General features: G+C 39.5%; 1 protein-coding gene across 1 annotated transcript in view; it reads left to right on the top strand.

Moving 5' to 3' along the window:
- Positions 1-25,644, top strand: part of DNAH10 (dynein axonemal heavy chain 10) — a 119,755-nt gene that overhangs the window by 63,764 nt on the left and 30,347 nt on the right. The window contains exons 42-54 of the mRNA XM_081892744.1: positions 1,786-1,920; positions 9,785-10,001; positions 11,244-11,363; positions 12,634-12,779; positions 13,985-14,137; positions 16,138-16,398; positions 17,483-17,655; positions 17,863-17,956; positions 19,109-19,276; positions 20,397-20,585; positions 21,009-21,180; positions 22,021-22,224; positions 25,031-25,111. Coding sequence (XP_081748870.1) covers positions 1,786-1,920; positions 9,785-10,001; positions 11,244-11,363; positions 12,634-12,779; positions 13,985-14,137; positions 16,138-16,398; positions 17,483-17,655; positions 17,863-17,956; positions 19,109-19,276; positions 20,397-20,585; positions 21,009-21,180; positions 22,021-22,224; positions 25,031-25,111 — 2,113 coding nt within the window. The remainder of the gene's footprint in view (positions 1-1,785; positions 1,921-9,784; positions 10,002-11,243; positions 11,364-12,633; positions 12,780-13,984; positions 14,138-16,137; positions 16,399-17,482; positions 17,656-17,862; positions 17,957-19,108; positions 19,277-20,396; positions 20,586-21,008; positions 21,181-22,020; positions 22,225-25,030; positions 25,112-25,644) is intronic.

The raw sequence follows: 25,644 nt of genomic DNA on the forward strand, positions 1-25,644 counted from the left end.
TTTGAAAAACAACAAAAGCACTCACTTTTTCCTCACAGGTTTCCTTCCCTTCTCCCTGCAACCTTGAATCAGGAATGACTAAGCCTCCATGGCCTTGAGCAACATTATTAGTTTCTGGATATGTGTAAATATGGCATTTTGGACTGCTTTTTCCTTAGGATGCTAAGACTGTTCTTACTCATGTCAATCAATATTATTGCAGTTGATTGACCTTGTAATGGGACGCGGGTGGCGCTGTGGGTAAAACCTCAGCGCCTAGGGCTTGCCGATCGCATGGTCGGCGGTTCGAATCCCCATGGTGGGGTGAGCTCCCGTCTTTCGGTCCCAGCTCCTGCCCACCTAGCAGTTCGAAAGCACCCCTAAGTGCAAGTAGATAAATAGGTACCGCTTTATAGCGGGAAGGTAAACAGTGTTTCCGTGTGCTGAACTGGTGCCGGCTCGGCAGAGCAGCTTCGTCACGCTGGCCACGTGACCCGGAAGTGTCTCTGGACAGCGCTGACCCCCGGCCTCTTAAGTGAGATGGGCGCACAACCCTAGAGTCGGACACGACTGGCCCGTATGGGCAGGGGTACCTTTACCTTTACCTATCCTTATAATAGATGCGGAAGTCTTTTTTGAGGTAGTGCATTGAGGAAGTCTCTGCTGTTCTCTTCTCTGCTCCTACAGTTGTGCTTCTGACGATATCCTGTGTTGGTCTCATCAAGAAAGGGACTGGAATTGGGGTCGGGGTGGTTGTATATCGTATTCCTTGACTCTGTGAACATTTCCTGCTTTTGGACACTAGATGGTGTTGGGGCCTACCTAACAGACTGGTCCCATCTAAAAGATGTTTTTATTGGACAACATACAGGGGTTATCAAACTTCTTCAGCAGGGGGCCGGTCCACTGCCCCTTAGACCTTGTGGGGGGCCAGACTATTTTTTTTGGGGGGGAATGAACGAATTCCTATGCCCTACAAACAACCCAGAGATGTATTTTAAATAAAAGGACACATTCTACTCATGCAAAAACACACTGATTCCCGGACCGTCTGCGGGCTGGATTTAGAAGGCGATTGGGCCGGATCCGGGCCTTAGTTTGCCTACCCATGGACAACAATGTTCCTTTCTGATAGCAGAATTGAAAAAACTGCCTGTCCAGCTACAATATTGGAACATGTAGATAGGTTGACAGAACCTACAGAGGTTCTAAGAGGTTGACAGAAAAGTGGAAATCTCCCACATGAAGAGCTTCCTTGAGTAATTCACTGGAGCACCTTTCAATTTTTATTTTTATTTTAAATCTCATTACTTTGGACGTTTTAGGAGAAGTCACAACATAGCTGTCAACATTTCCCTTTTCTTGTGAGGAATCCTATTCGGAATATCGGAATTTCCCTTAAAAAAAGGGAAACGTTGACAGCTATGACTCACAATGTGATGTGAAGTCATGCCTTATTAGCAACTGCCAACAACAAAGAAATGGGGCAGGGAAATCCACAATTTGGGGAATTTCATTAGGTGCCATGAGGGCCTGGTGGCAAATTCCAGATAGATAGTTAAGATTTGGTTGGAAATCACCCTATCCTATTCCAGTCCTGTGTCCTCCACAGCGTTTGGGCTTTCCTGCTCTTACTTCTGACTTACAAGAGCAGGTGTGTTATGCCCTCCCTTCCATGGATTAGATCTTGTTATTTAGAAGAGGTTGATCCACAATCACAAGAGGGGAAGAGTATATCCCTCTGTACAGGAAGATACAAATAAAATGGATACATTAGAATTACTTTGTTTTGATTTTGTTCCTCAGCAAGAAAAACAACTCTTAGATAGATTATTTGCCAAATATGTACCCTACCTGATTGAAATGATCGTAGAAGGAATTGTCGATGGACGGCAAGGGGAGAAATTAAAGACCATTCTTCCACAGACAGATCTCAATATGGTAAGAAATGCCGGCTTTGCAAATTAATATAAACATTTACAATGGAGGTTCTTCAAGCAGTGAACAGTGCAATAAACTTTTCAAACTTCAGGCATATGTCTAAGGAGAATTTAGTAGGACTACCCTTCCCATCCCCTTTTCTGGACTAGAGTAAGATTTGGAGATATAGGCTGAATTTGAAATTTTACGGAAGATTCCAAACATGGTCTGAAATAGAAAAACTCTCCTTCAGGGTTTGGTCAACAATGAAAAATAGCTCAGCTCCATTTATGACATTTGCTCTGAGCATCACAGTTTACTGCACTTAAGTATTAGGGCTCTTGACTAATTAAATGAATATTAGTTGTCTAAACAAATGAGATTTAATTGAATACCATATAAATTAAATGTGCACAAATGTGCATTGGACTAAAACAATAGTTTTTGAACAAAATGTATAAGGGGTAAGTTTTTTTTATTTATAACACTGTTTACGTCTTATAATCAGGGTGATGTACATCAGCATAAAAACCTTTAAAAGCACTACAAACCACTCAATAAAAAACTGGCTACTCAATGAGGTTCTAAACAACTGTATCAGCCAATTGGCATTAAAGTCTTTAAGAGATGATTGAAAGTCAGAAGCAAGGATACCTGCTGAATCTCTCCTGAAAGAATTTTCTATAGCATGGGGCCAACATCATTAAATGCCTGATTTCTTGTTGATGCCATTGTGGCCTCTGTGATATTGGGCACAACCAGCAGTGCTGCTCTAGATAATCTCAGGGATCAGGGCATGAGCCAGTGTGCTATAGTGGCCAGAGTGTCCCTGCTCAGCCATGAAGCTCACTGACTCTCATCCTTATGAAGAGAACCGGATGCCACTTTGAGCTCCTTAGAGAAAAAAGTGGGTTATAAATTCAATAAATAAAAAATGAAAATAGAATTATTTAAAAATAAATAAAAAATACTTCAAAAAATCTCAATGACCAGGTTTAGACAGTCCTTAGGGATCTTGGACTCAAGCTGTAAGATCAGCTTGCAAGATCAATGCAAGATTTCTACTGAATTACGTCCACCTGCTTGTGCAAAAGGAACTCCAGTTGCACAATGGGACTTCCAGTTTCTACTCTCCAGTCCCCACTTCTGCTCTGGCAAGACCCCAACCTCCCTAAGCAGATTTGGAGGGCATGCAGGTGGCTGGAGTGGGTAGAAACCCCATGGAGGTACTCCATTGCATCATTGGATTTCATACACTGTATTTTAGGTGGTGCATATTGCAGCAGCTGCCATTTTAGAAGAGTCATTCCCTTTTATGAGAGTGTTTTCCCACTTTCACTTTTAAAGACAAAGAGAGCCTTCGACTCCATTGTTAAGAGTTAAAAGGCTGCTGTTGCAGAGGAAGAATTAAAGCCTCTCTTCATCTTTTGGTTGATATAGACTCTTAAGAGGACAAAATTAAATATAGCACAATCTGGAATTGAGGTGGTTTTCCCTTTATTTTTATTTTTTTCCTTTTGAGACTGACATTTATATGAATTTTAGATCTACGCCACTTATCTGGACTTCGGTTCCCTAATGGATGGAATGAGACATTACAACTTGTTTTTCTATGATTTTCCTTGCCAGTGGAATATTTTTAAGAAACAGGAAATCTGAGTTCTCCCACTTCATGTTTTGGGTGCTATGTGGAATACTCCTTCTGGGACTCTACTGATTCATCTTTAAAAGTATTTCAATATATTTTTGAATTAATACCAACTAGAGAATTAAGAATCAATTTTCTGAGTTGATATTAGAGGCTATAAAATATTTGGATTTTTGTAAAATCATTTTTGGAAAATAACTATATTTGGACATTATATTTGAATTATAAAACAAATTATTTGGATTACGATCTTCTTGGATCATAATTGGATTACAATTTTGTATGGGAGGAAGTGCAAGAGAAGATTCTAATTAAGGATTAGCCTGATTGCGGGCAAGAAGACTGTCCTATACTTTGGTTTGGATTTTGGATTTGGCCTCTCCTTTTCTCATTTGAAATTAAAAGGAGATAATCTGACAATTTACCTATCTGGGTACCCCTTCTCTCAAAAGTCACCCCTCCCTACATACTGTATTTTTCTTTTTTCTTTTTTTTTACAAATTTAAAATCATTCACTACTACTCTACTCCCTATTTTACTCCCTACTCTACTCCCTACTTTTTTGGAAGTGACATATCATAAATCAAAAATTGAAATTAGTTGTTTAAAATGTATCAGCTGAATTTGGTATACAATAATTGACTATTGGCTAATTTAATGAACAGGGTTTTGTACTGTATAGCAGTTTGGTGAAGGATTGGGGAGGGAGGTTGTAGAAGGTAGAAATGGCACACCAACAGAAGAAAGGGGTGGAGGGGGTGACACCGACAGAAAGGAGAGCATCTAAGCAAGAATCGGACTTCAAAGCAGAAATATTGAAAATGTTTGCAGAAATTAAACAAAGTGAAAAGAATCTGGAAACAAAATTAGAGCAAGTGGATAGTAAAATTGGCAAAATGGACAAAAAAAATTGAAGAGACGGTCAGTGAACTGAAAGGATAAATAAGAGAGGTTTCAAAAAGAACTTTATCATTGGAAGAAGGGATGAAAAAGGTTAAATTAGAAATGAAAGAGGTGAAATGGGAAGAAAATAAGATGAAAGTGGAGATGATGGAAATAAATAAAGCACAGGAAGATATTAAAGATGCGATGGCTATGAATGGACTGAGACAGAGGGAGGTGAATCTGAGGCTGAGATCTGTGCCGGAGATACAGAATGAAGATATTAAAGAGAGATTGATAATGGAGTTAGCGCAATGGATGGAGTTACCAGCAGAAGAAGTTGTAAAAACAGTACAAAGTGCATTTAGAATGAAAGTAGGATCAAACAAAGCAAGGAAATTTCCAGGGGACTGTTTAATTACATTTAAAGAAAGAGAAATGAGAAACTTGATATTATAGAAGAACAGAGAGAAAAGATTATACATAGATGAAAATTACATAATCATTTTTAAAGATATACCAATAAGATTGCTGAAACGAAGAGACCCATACAAGCCATTGGTACAGATTCTTAAGAAAAACAAAATTGATTTTAAGTGGGAATTCCCTGAGGGAGTCTCGTTTTTCTACAAAAGTAAGAAGCACAGGTTGACAAGCCCAGAAGAAACAGGGAAAATTTTGAGAAAATACAAGGAACTAAAAGCAGAAGAGGAAGAAGTCAAAGATGCAGAAGGAGGAGCAGGATCTAAGGAAGAGTCAGAATCGGGGGAGGAAAAAGAAGAGAATGGAAAGAAGTCGGATGAAGAGGTAGAAGAAGGAGAAGGAGAGGAAAAGGATACGTTATAAGAAAATTAATTTAAATTTATTTAATTGGAATCCATCATGGCGCTAAAATTATGGAATTGGAATATTAATGGGATGAATGATAAGAAAAAATGAAATAAAATTGAACAATTTTTGAAAAAGAAAAATTTGGACATTATATGTTTACCTTAAACACACGTGGCAAGCAAACATAGAAAAATACTGATTAATAAAAGATTAGGGAATGAATTTGTATCTTTGGACAAAGAAAAAAAAAGAGGGGTAGTTCTATATATCAAAAATAAAATCGAATTTCAACAAATCTTTAAAGACGAAGAAGGAAGAATTATAGCAGTCCAGATCAAATGGCAAGGTGAAAATTTGATAATTGTCGGGATCTATGCACCTAATGGAAACAAGACTGATTTCTACAAAATCTTGGAAGAAAAACTATTTGATTATATGGATGAAAAAATATAATAATGGGAGACATGAACGGAGTGGTTTCATTAGAAATGGACAGACTAAGAAAAGGAACAAATAAGGAAGGGAAACTACTTAAGACTTTTTTTACGATGACTAAGAACTGTGGTTTGATTGACATTTGGAGACTCAGACACCCATTGGAGAAGCAATTTACTTATTATTCAGAACCAAATCAGTCAATGTCAAGAATAGATCAAATATTGGTTTCGAATGAACTGACACCAAGAATCCAACAAATTGAAATACAACCTAAAGTAATTTTGGATCATAATCCAATAAAAATGGAATTAAAAGGTTTTGAGGAAAGGGCTTATAGATGGAGAATCAATGAACACCTATTAGATGATCAGCAAACTCTAGAAAAAGCACGAAAGAAACTAACGGAATATTTTGTGGACAATATCAACAAAGGGACAAAGATGAATGTGGTCTGGGACGCAAGCAAAGCAGTTATGAGAGGCTTTTTCATTCAGCAGAATTCGTTGAGGAATAAAAATAGAGAAAAAGGAAAAAAAGAAATTTTGAAGCAGATTATGGACAATGAACAAAAACTAATTAGAAAACCAAAAAACCTAAAAATTAAACAAGAAGTCAAAACCTTACAAACTCAATTTGCAATGATAATAAACAAAGAAGTGGAATGGAACGTAAAAAGGTTGAGACAGAAAAACTTCGAATTTGCTAACAAATAAGGCAAATGGTTAGCATGGCAAATTAAAAACAGAAAGGAACAAAACACAATTAATAAAATCATTGTAAATGGTGAAGAGATAGTTAATCCGAAAGAAATCAGAAAAGGATTCTTGGACTTTTATAGACAATTATATAAAAATAAAGAAAGGAACAATATAAAGAAAATAGAAAGATTTTTAAAAGAAAAAAAGGTGCAGAAGATCCCGACAGAACAAAAAGACCAGCTGAATGCCCCAATAGAAATGGACGAGATAAAGGAGACTATAAAAGAATTGAAGAGAGGAAAGGCCCCCGGACCAGATGGATTTACATCAGGTTATTACAAAGAAATGAAAGATGTATTGTCGACACCATTGAAAGAAGTTATGAATAATATTTTAAAAGAAAGAGAGATCCCAGATACATGGAAAGAAGCATTTATTACCTTGATTCCAAAACAAGATTTGGATTTAACACAAGTCAGAAACTATAGGCCTATTTCATTATTGAATACGGATTACAAAATATTTGCAGGGATTTTAGCGAAGAGAATGAAAAAGATATTGTTGAAAATCATCCATAAAGATCAAGCAGGTTTCCTTCCAGGCAGACAAATGAAAGATAATATAAGGAATATAATTAATATTTTGGAATATCTGACTGCCGGGAATGAGAAACAAGCGATATTAATGTTTGTGGATGCAGAAAAGGCCTTCGACAATATAGTATGGGATTTTATGCTGAAAAGTTTAGAGTACATGGATGTGGGGAAAGAGTTCTTCAATGGAATTAAGGCAATATACACAGAACAGAGAGCTAAACTGCTAGTCAATAATGTAATTACAGAGGATATAAAAATATCAAAAGGAACAAGACAGGGTTGTCCTCTCTCGCCATTATTATTTATAACGGTCCTAGATGTCTTTTTAAGTGCGATTAGACAAAATAAATCAATTAAAGGGGTAACAGTGGGGCAGAATGAATATAAAGTGAAAGCCTTTGCCGATGATCTGGTTATAACAATTGAAGAACCACTGGAAAGTGTAAAAGAAGTTTTGGAGGAAATAGAACAATTTGGAAAAATGGCAGGATTTAGATTGAATAAGAAAAAGACTAAAATAATTGCTAAAAAATATGGAACAAAATAATATAGAAATAATGCAACAAGAGACAGAGATAGAGGTTGTGAAAAAAGTAAAATATTTGGGGATTTGGTTAACACCCAAAAATATTGACCTGTTCCAGAATAATTATGTACCGGTTTGGAAGGAAATAAGGAAAGATCTAGAGGTGTGGGGCAGAATGAAACTGTCCTTTTGGGGCAGAATTTCCATGATAAAGATGAGTGTGCTTCCAAAGATGTTATTTTTATTTCAGACTATCCCCATTATAAAGGGGATAGGGATCGTTAAAGAGTGGCAAAAAGTGATTTCAAGGTATATCTGGCAGGGCAAGAAGCCAAGAATAAAATATAAGTTATTAACAGATGCGAAAGAAAGAGGAGGCTTCGCCCTGCCAGATATGAAACTATATTATGAAGCAGCATGTATATGATTGGTTGCATTATTTACAGGTTAATGAAATGTTTAAAAAAGACATAAAAGAATGTGGATATGGAGAAAAAGATTCAAAGTTTCAAGTAGATATAATAAATAATGAATGTAAAATTTTGTCAAAAATGTACAAAATACTGTTGGAATGGAACATGAAAGATGAAGAGGTTAAATCGGTAATGATACAATGGGCCAAAGACTTCGGTTATAATATACAATTTGACGATTGGGAAAAATTGTGGAAAGAAAATCTGAAATTTACTGCATGTACTGCATTGAAGGAAAATGTTATGAAAATGTTTTACAGATGGTATATCACACCGGTAAAATTAGCAAAAATGTATAAGACATGTAATAAGTGTTGGAAATGTAAAGAAAAAGAAGGAACATTATACCATATGTGGGGGGAATGTAAGAAGGTGAAAGGTTTCTGGGATGCGATTTATAATGAATTGAAAAAGATGTTAAAATTTACTTTTGTGAAGAAACCAGAAGCCTTTCTTTTAGGAAGTACAGGAAAAGAAATAAGAAGAAAAGACTGTAAACTCTTTCAGTATGCAGTTACAGCGGCAAGGATTTTATTGGCTCAAAAATGGAAACAAGAGGGATTACCGACAATAGAAGAATGGAGATTGAAATTGACAGACTATGCGGAATTGGACAAATTAACAGGGAAAATCAGATATGCCCGAGACCAAAGGTTCATCGAAGACTGGGGAAAGTTTGTGGAGTATCTGAAAAATGTATGCGATATACAAACAATGCTAGTGGGGTTTCGAGAGGCGCTGTAAAAACTGAGAGATATTGTTAAAAAAGAAATGGAAGGGAGAGGGAAGACAAACGGCAATATATGTAAATGGAATGTGTAATTAAGAGATAAACATGGATGATTGCCAGAGAAGCTGAAGGAAGTCCAAAAGAGATGTTTTGTTACAATTTGGTTAAAAATGTATAAATGTATTGGAAAATTAATAAAAAAATATTTTTTTAAAAAAATAAAAAGCGATATTTTGTTGATTAATTGGGGGTTTCCTTTGCAGTTGATTAAAAAGATTTCTAAATAAATTAGCTGTACCAATTAATTGTTTAATGTTGCACACAAATGCACACTAACTTTCATTGTAATAGTGTTACATTTAATTCTTGAAACCTGCCAAGTTTCCTTAGACTCTGTAGGGAGCCTTTCTCCAACAATTTCTTCACTGATCTCCAAATCATAACACTCTGGAAGAGTGGTCATTGCATTATCTTCTCTGCCATGCTACACTTTCAAACAGAGCTGGCCTAGGAATTAGGCAGCAGAAGTGCTCCCAGGTGTTTCCACTGCCATTAATGCCAATTTTGGGCAAGATTGTGTCCATTTTGTGTGAGATCTCACACAATTTTGGGTGAGATGTTACAGAAAATTGGTACAATCATGCCCCAAATTGGCACCAATGGCAGTACCACTTCTCCGCCAGTGCCAGATGTGGCAGGATGTGTAGTGGCAGCAGAACAGACCGTGGTGGCAGGAGCAGGTGGCTGGGGGCAGGAGTGGCTGTGCAAAGTAGCACTTTTCATTTTGCTTCAGGCGGTGAAACAGGACATTTTGCCCTTGCTTGCAAGCTGCTTCCTACATTGAAGAAAATCCTTTGCTGGTCTGCTCATAGAACGTAATAATGAAACACCTTCCAAGACCTTGCTCGTCTCTCTTTTTCAGTTCCAGATTTGTTTTTAGTGTTGCTCTCAACTTGGTGCCCCCTTTAAAGACAGTTTATAGCAGTGTGTTGCAGGGGAGGGGCGAGGCGCCAAAAGATTTTCACCAATATAGTATTTGTTGCTTTGTGATTTCATATGGCAGGTGACACAGTTGACCAAGATGCTGGATGCTCTCCTTGAGCAAGAATATGATGACCCTGATGTGCTCGAGTGCTACTTCCTTGAAGCTCTATATTCTTCTTTAGGAGCCTGCCTCCTTGAAGCTGGAAGATCAAAATTTGATGACTTTATTAAACGTCTCTCCTCTATGTCAACTGTCAATGATGAGATGACTCTAGCTAAACCAGGGGAGTTGCCAGGTAGGATATAATCAGTCTTGTATAACATGGTTTGTTTCTGAAAGGAATTCCTAGGTACTGCAGCTTTACTTGCCTTCTGCAGTTCAGCACGTATCCCACAATGAAGATTTTCCTGCTCCTGCTCCCAAGCTGCTATTAGCACAACTGAGGGGGAAATACCGGCACCTGTATTTCTCTTAGCCTGCCTAATAGCAGCCTCTGAGAGATGAATCAGATTTGAGGAATGACATCAATCCACCTGACCCATGAAGGCATAGGTGGCAACTATCCAAGGCTTACAGATAGTTCTACTCTATGAGCCAAGAGCTCAGCCTTCCAGGGCCCACCAAGCAGCATAGCAGCAAAGCAAGCCTATTAGCATATATCAAAACAAGTGCATAGATAAACACATGTAAATACATCCTTGCAACAGCTAACAATTAGTTTTGGGGTCATACTGACTAGTCTCACCTTTGGTTCAACACAGGTGTACACATCCTTTACAGTGGCTGAATAGGGCTTTGCTGCAAGCCAAGTGAAAAACTCTGAAGGCCATGCCTTTTCTGTTTAGCCCAGTGGCACTGAGGGAGTTTCATCTTGGTAATTTTTACCTTCCTTGAACTATGCTACACAGCATAGAGACGGGACTTGGGGGGCTGCTGAGTAAGGACTTCAGTTCTTTGAAGTAAATAAGAAATGTTAATAGATTTTTCAGACAATCGTTATGTAAAGTAGAACATAATCTGTTTCTGCTTGATTACTTACTGAAACTGTTTCCTTCAATGAAAACTTCATGATCTACACTGAGTCACATGGCACTGTCTATGGAGCAAGTAGGAAGAAGAACCTCTCAGGATAACCCTATAATAATAATAAAAAGATTTGTTGCACTTACTATGATATCTTCTCCTCAGTGGATTAAGGTTATGTCCTACCCTTGGAACCACAGGCAGGTGCAATCAGTTCCCAAGGGAGGAAGTAGAGTCCCTGAACCATAAGGACATTCTGCCTGAAACAGGTCCTTTACAACAGTAATATTGAGAGCATAAAATTCATACTAAGGCCAAGGTATACACATACATTATCTGTCAATCTTTTGGGCCTAATTCTAGTGCTTTCTGATAATTTGGACAATGTGTTCAGCATGTTGTTTCTTGGCATACTATACTGGATGTCTCATTTGCAACATACCTCCAGTAATCACGAATGACTAATCTCTGACCATAAGTATGGTCTCAGCTATCATAATTGATTTATCTTCAGGCCAGCTTCCAACTTTATATGACTTTCACTTTGAGGGACTGATGAAAAAGTGGGTGCCTTGGAGCAAATTGGTCCCTGAATATATCCACTCACCCGAAGTGAAATTTATCGATATTCTGGGTAAGTGTGACTAAAGCTTTGCATAATTTAGTGGGAGTAATTAATGTCACAAGTTAATCAATTACAGCTTGCAAACCTATTTATGCCTTGTCCGGTACATGAGAGGCATCCTTACATGGCCCATCTTCGTTGATCATGCCTGGGAGGCAGGATCACATGACAACATCTTGTAGCTCTAAGCTGGCTCAGGAGGCTCCACCCCAGTTACTGCCTTGCCTTGCCCAAGTTCAGAGCAGATTTCTTTACTTAGTGTTTCCACCAGCAGTTTCTTCGTATCTGTAGCTTTCTTGCTACCTGTTTTCCCTTAGAGTCCCTTCTCCAAGGAGAGCCAGTGTGGTGTAGTGGTTAAGAGCGGTAGATTCATAATCTGGGGAACCGGGTTCGCGTCTCTGCTCCTCCACCTGCAGCCAGTCACACTTCTCTGAAGTCTCTCAGCCCCACTCACCTCACAGAGTGTTTGTTGTGGAGGAGAAAGGGAAAGGAGAATGTTAGCCGCTTTGAGACTCCTTCGGGTAGTGATAAAGTGGGATATCAAATCCAAACTCTTCTTTTTCTTCTTCTCACATTCTGGTGTCCCTCCATCATCACCACCACATCATCATCATCCTGTCTTTAGTCTGCCACCTTCAGCCCTTCAATATAAGGAGTGGACATGTCCCATTTCTGGATGTCTTCCTCCCACTGAACAGAACAAACATTGGTCACTTACCATGAAAGTTCCTCTGATTCATAGAGTTATCCAGCTTATCCTCTTTAGTTAGCATACTACAAATGTGTACAGCTTGTTCCACCCAAATGACCATGGTTTGGCCACCATGTACTTTCATCCACTTCTGCTTGGCCTTCTCAGAGGAGGCTTCTGTTATTTTCTTTTAATGTTCCCCCGGCCTCAGATTTAGTTTACATGTGCTGTTCTCTGCTTGACAGTGGAGCCTCCTGAGCCAGTCTAGGCATACGAAACATCACCACATGAGACTTGACTTTCCTGGGATATGGGTGGAGAGAACCCATCTCTGGATATCTCCCTAAGACTGGGCAATAAGTGGCCAATGCTCCATTCTAAAATAGTGTGTCTAGAAACATTTTTCTTTTATCCTCTAAGCTGCTAGAGGAACAAACGACCCCTGGATCAGACAATGGGTCTTGTGTCTCTAAATGAATTCTGTTACTGGAGTGATTGTGCATTGAGTATCTATGCAAATCTATCATTTTAAAGCTGCTTGGTTTTCTTTTGCTCTCTGTATTCCAAGTTAACATACACACTCTTTAGTTCCCACAGTGGACACAACCCGTACAAACTGGCTACTAGAAAAGATGGTAAAAATCAAACACCCCGTTGTTCTGGTTGGAGAATCTGGAACCTCAAAGACGGCAACGACACAGAACTTTCTTAAGAAACTAAATCAAGACACAAATGTAAGGGTCCAGATTTTATGTAATTAACCCTACACTTCCAGATAAGGAAAGAAGCTCATTCTCCTGTTGCAAAAAGGAGAGAAGGAGCAAAAAGCTGAGGGATGAGTATAGGGGACAGATCCTTTGCTACACAGGTCCCCAGAATCTCTGGTTTCAAACATACCCCTTTTTGCCTATTTAAGTCATGTCCTATGAGTGTCTACTGAGAAACAACTAGTGTGTTCAGTGAGGTTTATTGCCCCAGGTAAATGTGTATAAGTTTGCAGACTTAGTCTGCTCCAGCAATGACTATATTTTAGTATTTTATTAAACAGTATATCCACTTGGCCTGACATTTTAAGAGAGAATGTATCAAAGTCAGTAAGACGCTTTTAAAAGCAATTTTTAAACTTAGTTATTTATTCTGTAAACTGGTACAAATGTGATAATCTTCCACAAATCAAAGAACATTAGAATGATTCAGATTTTAGATTAATGTCCTTTGTTGTTTAAAACAAATTTTAGAGAATTTATGTAAATATTAAATCTTATTTTTTAAAAATCCTCTTCTATAGCAGCAGCAGAAGGTTTCCCAAGTTTTCAAACATTACATTTATCTAATATGACTAATATAACTAAATTGCTTCGTGCATTCTTGACTTATTTGTAGTGTTATTTTTGGTAGTGTTATTTGTAGTGTAAATCTTCTAAACCATTTTATATTTTTCCAAAATCTACCTGATATCATTGCCCTTGAACTAGTCACCCTCTCTCCTGCAAACGTACCTCACAAGGGTGCTGCAATGACAAAATGGAAGGTGATAATGTATGCCACCCTGAAATCCTTGGAGGAAGGATAGGATAAACATGTAAATAAATAAAAGTAACTAATTTGAGACATTCTTATTACCATAATCTCCTATACCTTGCCTGTCCACAAAACTGTTCTTTTCGAGAACTGAGTGCTAACATATTTTTGCTGCCATCAATCAGAAACACTGAAATGCATCTGTAAATCACAATTCCCCAATAAGTGGAGAAATACTACTGGGATTGTGTCTACTTCCTGAAATTAATATATTCTCTGTAATGATAGAGACACTCTGTTTTAATTTAACTATCACATATATAATCCCTTCTCAGCTTTTTACCTCTGCCTGCTGAGTAGGAAGCCCTTGGCTGAGCCTTCATTTCCCAATAACTCATTTTTAATCTTCCACTTCCAGGTGCTGCTTATCATTAACTTCTCCTCTCGCACTACCTCCATGGATATTCAAAGGAATATGGAAGCAAACGTGGAGAAACGGACCAAAGAGACCTATGGTCCCCCAATGGGAAAGCGCCTCATTGTCTTTATGGATGATATGAACATGCCCAGGGTAAGAATATACATACAAGTATGCAAGAACATCTCAAGACACATTCAAGCATTTTTAATGGAGCTGATGCCGGGAAGGGAATGCTTTGCATCCTTTGTTTCTGAAGAAACTTACATGTGTAAGAGGTGCTATTCTGGATCAGACCAAGGGTTCATTTAATCCAGGACCCTAACTGTAGTCAACTATATGCCAAGGGAAGCTCACAGACAGTGATATAATAGCAGTGCCCTGTGGTTTGCCCCCAGCTTCTAGCAATCAAAGAACACCGCCTCTATCACAAAAGGTTCCATTGGGCTAGTCATGGCTATTGTCATTGGAGTACTCACAATATAAATCAGGCTCTGAGTAAACCCATTAAAGGATATGACTAATTTAGGTCCATTAGTCTTGATCTGAGTGGAATTTAGCTGGTTACAACTAATTGTCCAACATGTTTTCTGTTAACTTACTGTGATTCAGCCTTCCTTTGCATGATGCTCTCCAGATGTTTCGGACTGCAGCTCCCATCAACTCCAGCCAGCATGTCCAGTGGTCAGAGATGATGGAAGTTATAATGCAGAACATCTGGAAGGTTGGTCTAATCCTGCTACAGAACCATCAAAGCTTGCAGCAAACAACTTGGGTGTAAGAGGAAGGCACTGTACCTTCTTGTTGCAGTCATTGTTTATTTTCTGTCACCTGATAGAAAATGTACCTGGTACATTTGTAAAAGAGAGCCAATGCAACTTAGTGGTCAGATTGTCAGACTAGAACTTGAGCGACAAAGGTTCTGTTCTCTGGGTGACATTGGGTCTATCATTCTCTCATAGGAAAAAGAGAAAACCTGTCATAGGACAGGTGGAAAAACCATGTATGTTGTCCTGAGCTTTTGGAGGTGGTGTGGGATATAAATGTAGTAGTAGTAATAATAAATACTGAATAATAATATATCACTCTTCAAGGTTTACTAACAATTTATCAATTAAATTCAAAAAAAAGAAAAAAGAAAAAAGAATTTGGGGGGCAGTAGCACCTTAGAGACCAACATTATGATCAAGGCATGCTTACTTCTCCAGGCATGTGAAAATTGTGTTGAATTTTTCACATATGAACATTTCTTCCTTATTGTGAACCTGTGTGGAAAGTAGCAATGTGGAAAAATATAATTAGTTTGCATCTTAATGCAGATTTCCCAAATTTTACACTTTTCAAACCAATGCACAAATTGAAACAAGGCTTTCTTTTTAAATTCTCCCTTCTCCAAATTTTGCAAAGCAGTTCATAAGCCAAAGAATGCAAAAAAAACTGTATTACTGAATCAGCATACAAAAATGTATTCTAGGCAAATTGTGTGCATAAATATGTATATTAAGAGACATTAACAAAAATACATTTTCACTTGCCATTGCATGGTTGGCATCTGTCTGTCTCCAGATGTAATTGAAGAGTGTGCCATTGGGGGTAAAGTCAAACTGCTGGAGAGTTACAGCGCCTGCTGTGGCTGTAGAGACCAATATGAGAGAGACATGCTTTATTGCAGCTGGGGAAGATGAAGGCATCTGGTTTCATTGTTACATATGCACCATGACTTTTTTTTTTCTCTGCGCTCCTCCCAGCAGTCATTTCTCCTCTGGTCACTGCTGTGGATACTCAACCTGACTGTGTCTCCAGGCACTGCAGTTGTCTGCAAAGGATTCCCACACAGTGGGGTTAAAGTTGCTGGCCTTCATACCACATTTGCAGACATTATAACACAGAGTCGGTCTGCCAACAGGCCTGGTGCCTGAGGTCAGCTTCCTGTAATGCACATCCCACATCCTTGTGGAACCTGCCTTGGGGAAACTGAATTTAAATTTGGAAAACTTGAGTGAAATCAAAGCCATCATATTCAGTCATCTGTCATTGACAGGAGATTTATAAATATTGTTGATGGTAGTTGAAAAGAGGGGTATAACTCAAGCTGCTTGTTGGTAGCCCTTCTGTTTTTTGTTTAAGCATTTTAACTTTCTTGTTGTTCAAAGGTTGATGAATATGGGACCCAACAGCCTATTGCGCTGCTGAAGTTACTCTTAGAGAAAGGCGCCTTGTATGATCGTGGCAAGGAGATGAACTGCAAGTACCTCCGTGACCTTGGCTTCATTGCTGCCATGGGCAAAGCTGGGGGAGGCCGTAATGAAGTTGACCCACGATTCATTTCGCTCTTTAGCGCTTTCAACGTGCCATTTCCTTCAGAGTCGTCACTGCACTTGATATACGCCTCCATTTTAAAAGGCCATACTTCGGTAATCTGAATTATTTATACAGAGAGATATTGATTAAATTATTGTTGAGAGACCTGTACAGAATTTCAATACTTGTCTAAGAATTGCCCTCAAACCTCCCCTGCCCCAGAGTAATGGACTAAAATTGAGTAATGTCAAAAATTGTAGCCATCCTGCTGCTGTTTAATCTCTTAGTATAACCTTTGAAAATATCCCTACATTTTCTTCTGTGGTGTAACAGCAAATCTTTTATTGTATTTTCAATGTGGCCACATTCCTAAATATATAAATTTAATAAATAATAAATAGTAATAACCCTTCAAGTAATGAAGGCTTAGTGAACTGAAATGCAGAGCTCCTTCTGAATCTTGTTCTGTAGTTCTTGTGAGCTAGCCAGTATGCTGCGGGATGTCATAGAAAAAAAAATCACATATGGGCTGATAGGAATATTGGCCTGGAGCCTCCATCTGACCTCAGGGACTTCTCATCTGGCTTTCAGCATAAGCCCGGATCTGAAGCCCACTAACCCTTTACTATACACTTCAGCACCATTCTCCAGTAGATACAGAGATACAGGTAAAGGATTCAGTGAAGCCCTCCTTGCTAGAATGGACTGTAACAAATGGTCTGTGAGGGATCAAATATGTCAACTGCATACTCTTACATAAATGGTGGGTGAGGTGCGTTGCAAGAGGCAGACTCTGCCAAACACACTTGGAATGAGGGGGTTCAGGCATTGTGTGGAAATGAATCAGGGGGCAGAGCCAGTGCTGCTGGCTTTCCCCCCCAGCAATCTTGCTCAAGGCAAAATCTAATCCCATGTTAAAAAATAGACCCCAGTGCCCATTGCCAATGCTGGGTTTACCAAGCTGTGTTTTCAAGAAGCCTTTTCCAAGAACTCATTACTTTAGAAAATGAACTGTCAGTCACATACAGAGGTCATCAACAAGCATGTATGCATGCAGGAAAGGTGCTCCTAACGTAAGTTGAAAGCATATTTTGTTTCTTGTTTGATGGAAAACATTGCAAGAAAAAGTAAGCTTTAAAGAAAAACCCTTCTCACAATTGTCTCTTGAAAACATCTTCCCCTATTTTATGTTTGCAGATTTTCAATGAATTGATAGCTGCAATTGCTGACAAGATGACAGCCTCTACACTGACACTTTATCAAATGATAGTCCGTGACTTACCTCCAACTCCTTCAAAATTCCATTACATTTTTAACCTGCGGGACTTGTCCAGAGTTTACAATGGACTTGTTCAAACAACACCAGAACGGTGAGTGAACAGGCACCTAGCTTTTCACTGGAATTGTAACAATATTCAAATTGTTCATTCAGTTCAAGCATACCAATTCATAAAAAGTTACTCCAAATTGGAAGAAGTGGGCTCAGATAAGTTACAAATTCTGCATTTGTGAAAGGCAGCCCACTAAGTCCCATGTTTTGTATTTACTGATTTGACCCAGTTTTTGTTTTATTATAGGTTCCAGACAGTTGCACAGATGGTGAGAGTATGGCGGAATGAGTGCCTGCGGGTTTTCCATGACAGGCTGATTAATGAAGTTGACAAAGCTCTGGTGAGTTCTATCCTTTTTACTGCTGCTGGCTTAATATCCATTTGGCTACTTTAAGACAGCTGTGTGCCACTCTGAAATAAAATCATCGGCTCAAGCAATGCTCTGTATGATGCAGTTACTTCACTTGCATCCAGAGCTTTTTTCAGCTGGAATTCACAAGAACTCACACCTTTCAGGTTGGTTCTGGCACCTCTCAGGTGGGGACCATTGCCATTCTAAGAGAACAAGGGAAGCGTTCATGGTGACTTCTGGCACCTCTTTTTCTAGAAAAATAGCACTGCTTGTATCCCATGAATTTGTAAGAGGGTTGCTCCTACTAAAGACTGGCGTTCAGAACTGAGCTGCGATAACATAGAATGGACACTGTCATATGGGCAGGCAGGAGCTAGTGCCCCATGGAGTGTTACTTCTACTAATACAGGAAGGTTTGCTTTTGGCTTCATACTTGAACTAGGAGCCATAGCAGTCATTTCTAAATCCATATCAAACCTTAAAACAGCCTCTCAATCCCTCTGCTAATCCAGAGCCTCCAAAATAGTCACATTCCTAGGGTTTCCGTTACATTTCATACCATAAACACCAAGATGTTCAAAATCCCACAAAAGTAAACATTGTCACCCCATTAAAGGGGCATGTAAATTAAACCCCTGAACATAGTTTCTATATCTGCAGAACACACATTAGTTGTAGAACCTCTCCCTTCTGCCACTCCTGCTCTTTCTGTCTCTCTCTCACAGACTCACAATGTGGAATGTTGCTTGCCATTAAGAATTTACAATCCATTGGCATCATCAGTACTTCGAGACTGAGCTCAGTGGTAAACTGCATGCTTTTCAAATGGAAGACTCCAGTTTCAGTCCCAGTCACCTTTATTTCAAAGGATTTCTGGTAGCAGAACTGGGAAAGACCTGTGTCTGAAGCCTTGGAGAGCAGTATTGATTGAATGGCCTGATGAATTATAAAGCAACTTCCCATACACATAGGTTCTGATTAGATTCTTGCACAAAACATTCCTTGGGATGAATTCTGCAGACCTTTGTGGGTTTTTTTTTTAATTAATCAAGTTAGTGCATGAGTCCTTGTGAGGCAGAATGGAGAGGACTGGTCCTAAATAAAGAATTGAAAATTTATTTATTTCTTGTATATTATAAGGTTGAAGGCCATATACAAGCCCTGGTGGAAAGCAATTTCAAAGACGACTTAGAGCATGTTATGAGAGACCCTATACTTTTTGGAGACTTTAGGATGGCCCTAAATGAAAGTGAACCTCGTGTTTATGAAGATATTCAGGACTACGATGCTGCCAAAGCTCTCTTTCAGGTATAGAGACTAATTTGGTGTGTGGTGTATTTATTTTCATTGTAGAAGGTTTGAAGATTTCACTATAGAAAAGGAGATTAAAAGACACATATATGGGATTCTTCCTGTATTTTTTGTGTATGTTACTTGGTTATAACAACTGGATATTTGTTATGTATGCCCTTATCATTAGTATTAATTCACCTGTTGGGTGTGACTATTAGTGGACACCAAAAATAAGTAGCATTCTCTTTTGGCCAAGTGAGAAATTAGGACTACAATTTTATGTACACTTACATGGGTGTAATCTCCATGGAACACACTGGAATTTATTTCTGAGTAAATGTGTATAGGGTTACATTGTAAAATTCTGATATTCCTTTCATTCAGTGTTTCCAGCATTTAATTATTTATTTAAAAATATTTGTATACCTCCAGAGCATTCAAATATATCAAAGCGGTTTGCAGCAATAAAGTCATAAAACCTTCCAGTAAATGCGTAAAAAGTTGAAAACAAACACCAGTAAACCATTATGGAAGGATGTACTCCTTAACTGCTTGCATAGGCCTAGTAGAATTGAAGAGTTTTCAGCAGGCATTTAAAAGGTTTTCTTCTGTTCTGAAGGGTAGGACCCAAGCCAATGGATTCAAATTACAAGCAATGAGATTCTGAGTAAAAATCAGGAAGAACTTTCTGACAGTAAGAGCTGTTCGACAGTGGAATGGTCTTCCTCGGGAGATTGTGGACTCTCCTTCCTTGAAAGTTTTAAAGCAGAGGTTGAATGTCCATCTGCCACGGATGTTTTAGTTGAGATTTTTGCATTGCAGGGGGTTGCATTGCAGGGGGTTGGTCCCTTCCAACTCTACAAGTCTATGATTCTATGATAAGGTGCCTGCTAAATCTCTAGTGGCAGAGGGTTCCACAGGACTGGGCCAATGACACAAAATGCTCAATTTCCCACTGTTGTCAAACTAGCCTCACCAACTCGGGGAACAATCAGCAACACTCCTGCCAATGATCTCTGTGATTAAGCAGGGATATCAGGATTCAGGCAACCACAGTGTTGCTGTTGTTTAACACCCTGCTCTTTTGGTGTTGAAACCCTTCCACAAGCTCACTCTTTTCGCCTTTCCCTTGCAGGAGATTCTTGAAGAGTACAATGAACTGAATACTAAAATGAACCTGGTGCTGTTTGACGATGCCCTGGAGCATTTGATTCGTGTTCATCGCATCATAAGGATGGACCGTGGTCACGCTTTACTTGTTGGAGTTGGTGGCTCAGGGAAGCAGTCCCTGGCAAGATTAGCAGCTTATACAGCAGGATGCGAGGTTAGTGGGTCATTAGTTTGCTTTTTTATTTTAGATGATCACCTTTCCCTGTCCTTGAAGGCTTGGATTGCATACTAGCTTTGAGTTGTACCCAATGCTAGTCCTACTCACAATAGACCCAATGACGTTAATGTACACTACTAACGTAGATCCATTAATATCAGTATGTCTGTTCTGAGTACAACTTAGTTGGATATAAGTACTGTAATTAATTTTAAAAGCCCGGGGGGGGGGGAAGGCAAATTGTCAGCTACCAACTTGCCTAAATAAAATGGCGTTATATCATCCCGGGAGAGACAGAATCAGGTTTTGTTTTACTTCTTAAATGAATGAATTGCAACTCGAGGGAATGTCCCTACCTGCACTTCACCAATCAGTGCTTCAGGTGAAAATAATACAACTAATTTCATACTTTAATTTTAGGTTTTTGAAATAGTTCTGAGCCGTGGTTATGGAGAAAACAATTTGCGGGAAGATCTTAAATCTTTATATGTAAAACTTGGGATTGAGAATAAAATAATGATATTCCTATTTACTGATGCTCATGTGGCAGAGGAAGGGTTCTTGGAACTCATCAACAACATGCTAACATCAGGTAACGACATACCTATGGTGTGACTACACGGTGTACAGGGCTGGGCCACCCATGAGACAATGTGAGGCAACAGCCTTGGGTGGCAGGATTTGCAGGGGCATTGCCTGCTGCCGCCCCCACAGCCACAGTGGCAGTGACAGCTGCAAATACTCCTTGGAGTCTGGAACTGTCACCTCTCCAGCAGACTTTTGGTCAATAGGAGGCACTGCTGGTCTCCTCCCACCCTTGTTTAAAATGCAGATCTTTATTCCCGCCCCCCTTGTTTCTCATGTAGATATTTATTCACCTCTTCTTTCCAGGGGGAGGAGCCATTTTGTGGTCACCTCACATTCCAAAATGTCTTGTGCTGACCCTGATGGTGCATCCACACTTGGAATAATGTGTATAGTTCTGGTCACCTAACCTCAAAAGCTATTCTAGATTTGGAAAAGGTTAGGAAAAGGGCAACCCAAATGATCCTGGCAATCACAAGTGGATAGACTGATGTTGCATTCAGATCCTGCTTGCAGGCTTCCCACTGAACGAACATGATTTTGTACCAGATGGGATCTTGGTCTGCTCTCATGTTCTTTAAAGTGCTGAAATTCTTCATATTTTATAGAGTGGAGTTGGAGGGTGTGGGGGGCACTGTAGCCATCTGCCTCTGTGCAATGGTAGGAAATCCCACTTGGAAGAGGATGAGTGTGCTTTGCATCACATAAAATAATCATGGTCATTATGCATTGTAATCTGAAGTTTATTGGGTGAGATAACCCAGACAGCAGATTACCGGAGGTGGTAGGGTGGGCAGGATGTTCACCATGGAGTAGTAGCTTCTTTTAACTTATCTTCATTAAATAGGAATGGTGCCAGCCCTATTCCCAGATGACGAAAGAGACAATATTTTAAATCAGATTACAAGTGAAGCAATGAAAGCTGGAGCTGCCCCAGCCAAAGAAAGCGTCTGGCAGTACTTTGTAAACAAGAGTGCCAACAACCTCCATATTGTCCTTGGGATGTCCCCAGTTGGTGAAACACTGAGAACACGTTGCCGAAATTTTCCAGGTATGTATGCATGTATGTATGTATGTTAACAGGCATCCCCTCTCTGCCCCTGCAGGGGATGCAGATAAATGAAACTGAAAAGTGGGTATTAGCTTAGTTTTCATAAGTGGAGAGCAATGGTTTTGAATCTCTGTTCTGTTGAACTTTGAAGTTATTATTACTATTTTTAAAAATTATTGGTCACTTTTCATCCCCAAGGTAACGCAAAGTGGCTTACAATATAAAAATGAGCACATGCATTGAAACTGACATGAAAGGAGGGAGGGGGACAAATAGAAATCTAACAGATTTTTAAAAGGCAGGAGTAAAACATTCCACTCACTTGAGCCAGTGTGGTGTAGTGGTTAAGAGCGGTAGTCACATAATCTGGGGAACCGGGTTCGTGTCTCCGCTCCTCCACCTGCAGCTGCTGGGTGACCTTGGGCTAGTCACACTTCCTTGAAGTCTCTCAGCCCCACTCACCTCACAGAGTGTTTGTTGTGGGGGAGGAAGGGAAAGGAGAATGTTAGCCGCTTTGAGACTCCTTAAAGGGAGTGAAAGGCAGGATATCAAATCCAAACTCTTCTTCTTCTTCTTCCCACTGATTATTAAGGACCAAAGGCCTGGCGAAAAATCAGTCAATCAACCAACCAACCAATCTTTATTATGGTCCAGAGACCCAACAAATAATTACAAATCAATACACAATTCATACAGCCTACCTCCAGGTTAATCAAGCATTTTGTTTAGAATATAGGGCTCATTTGTTCTTACAACCACCGATAAAAACTTTGCCACTGCTAACGTTCTAGCTTTTGTCCGGTCTTCCAATAGGAACCTGACATAGTGAGCCTTTGATTTTCCCGGGAAAGGTACCAGCAAGGGTAGTATCAGTTCAGCCCTGGCCTGCTCATATTTTGTTAAATGCAACAAAATGTGATTTATGGAATCGATGTCTTGAACACACGAGCAAAGTCTTTCCTGGTAGGGAACTCCTCTCAACCTACCATCCAACACTGCAGAGGGGAAGACATTTAGTCTGGCTTTGGTGAAAAGCCTTCAGTAGTTAGGTACTGTCAGGTTTTTGATGTAGGATGTTAACTTAAAGACATACCCATATTGAACTCCTACTGCCAGCAGACTGCAGGTTGATAACCGAGAGACTATAAATACTAAAAACAACAAAAGCGAAAGTAGGGACCTGATCCTGCAAAGTACTCAAGTAGCTCTTGATATATATCCTTTTAATGGTATGCTGCCTTACTAAAAATCAGTTGACAGTGTGAAGAGAAACTTTAAGCTTTTACTAAATATCTATTGCAACACTCTGATCGCAATAAACTTGCTTTGCACGGACCCCCAGCACACTAGACTCATGCTGACATTTTCTGACTCAGCTACCCCTAAAATGCTACTGAAATATAGGGCCATTTTACAGGAAAAATAAATGTTTTTGCCTGACACCTAAAGAAAGTAGATAAGATTCCCTGAGAACAGATAACTACAACTACTTGTTTTCTCCTGAAGTGTGCAATCATGGGAAGGTGTTGGCTGTGCTTTAGATCAGACTTTCCCAAGCTTTGATCCTCAGATCATGTTGGATTACAAAGCCCATCATCCTTGACCATTGGCTGTGCTTGCTAGGGCTGATGGAAGTTGTAGTTCAGCAACATCTTGACCCAAGGTGGAGAGAGGCTGCTTTAGAGTGTGATTTTAGGGTTCACAAGGCAACAGTGAAGCCTAAGAAGCCTGGCCAGTTTCTGTGTCTTAGAAAATTACCCAGGATCCTCTACAATATACAGTGTCAAGTGGCAGGAACACAGAAATTCTTTGGAAGCCAAGGCAACACAAAAGGAATTCCTTGAAGGAAGAAAGTTTGAAAGCCCAAGGTGTAGCAAGGTATCAAAGCTTTGAATTCCACAGAAAACTTTTGCGGCAAGCCTATAAACCAGTTCATTTAATGGGCATCATTTAATTTGTCTGCATCAGGCTTGCCACTGACACAGGGTGGTATTAAGGCAACAATGATTTTGGCAAATGGTCCCCCCTTTTAGTATAGCTATGACAGAGTAAAGATGTAAGAGGAGGAAGAACTGGGGGAGGGTGTTGTAAACAAAAATTGCCCTTTTCCCTTATGGGGTATCCAAGAGCCCATATAGAGTCCTTACGTAGGTTCCCTATTGGTAGGAGAAAATAACAGAGGCCAACCAGAGACTATTGAGAAGCAAAGCAGCTAGTAAGCCTGATCTTTATTGATCTGATGAAACAGGGTGCTCCCCTCACACGCAGGAAAGGAGGAGGAACCCAGAACAATGGTGCGCAAGGCCTTATATGGACTTTTGAAATTGACACCCTGTAGATCAAGACCACCCCCAGATACATCATACCTACATCACAGAAAAGGCGGTCTACAACAGAAATTTGAATGTTGTTTTTCTCCTGTCGTTGTTTATCTCCTGTCTGGCAAGTTACTTGATTGGATTGCCTGGGGAGCCTGGCCAGTCTTTTGTAATGATAAATACTTAGTTCCTGGGCCATGTCACAGGCTCACACCCTATTCATATCTTAAATGTGCCCTTAAGACAGGATTTGTGAGGAAAGAGACAATGGGGAGGTTTACCACTTTGACCTTGCAGAGAAAACATTTGCTCAGTTTGGGAATCAAAATGGTTTCAGGTCGGTCTTCCTGTGCTGATCTATGTAAGTGCTTGGTTGATACACTTATGAACATTACCATATATCTAAGACCTCAAAATTCCTATCACAAGGGAAAGATCAACTTGCTGCCCTGCATTACTAGTATCAACCTTGTTATTTCTCTTCAAAGGTCTTGTCAATAACACTGGGATCGACTGGTTCTTGCCCTGGCCACCTCAGGCTCTAGATGCTGTTGCTAAGTTCTTTTTGGGTATGTAAACATTTTTGAAGCAAGAGGCTAATGGGCATGTAATTGAAGGAAACATATTCTTCCCTGTGCCTTAATTTCCCCCTTCCTTTACTGTTTTCCTATTCCTTGTTTAACTTATGACCTGCCATAGCTCTTCTTATCTCTTCTCCCAGTGCTGTTACCTATGGAGGAAAGAAGCAAATACCCTTCCCTTCGTTTTCCTCTGTGAGGCCAAAAGCAGCTTGGGGTGGAGAGGCACTTGATTTTGGAGATGAAAAACTGGAAGAGAATAAAGGGTTAAGACACCTTATCTTCCACCCATGCCCCACTAGCCTCCACCAATCTTCTATTGGAGATTGCAACCTGAGAAACTACTTTAATTAAAGAAAAAAGAAAACACTGGAGTGGAGGGAACTACTCATGATTAATTGTGTGAAATGCACCTTTGATATGACAGAGACTAGTATTTCTTAATTTCTTTGAGCCAGAAAGACCAATAACAACTTGTGTGTCTCTCTACTGTGTTTGTGTGTTGCAACACTGACCTCCAGCAT

The sequence above is a fragment of the Podarcis melisellensis genome (genome assembly GCF_964234715.1).
Source record: "Podarcis melisellensis genome assembly, chromosome: 16".
Classification (NCBI taxonomy): domain Eukaryota; kingdom Metazoa; phylum Chordata; class Lepidosauria; order Squamata; family Lacertidae; genus Podarcis; species Podarcis melisellensis.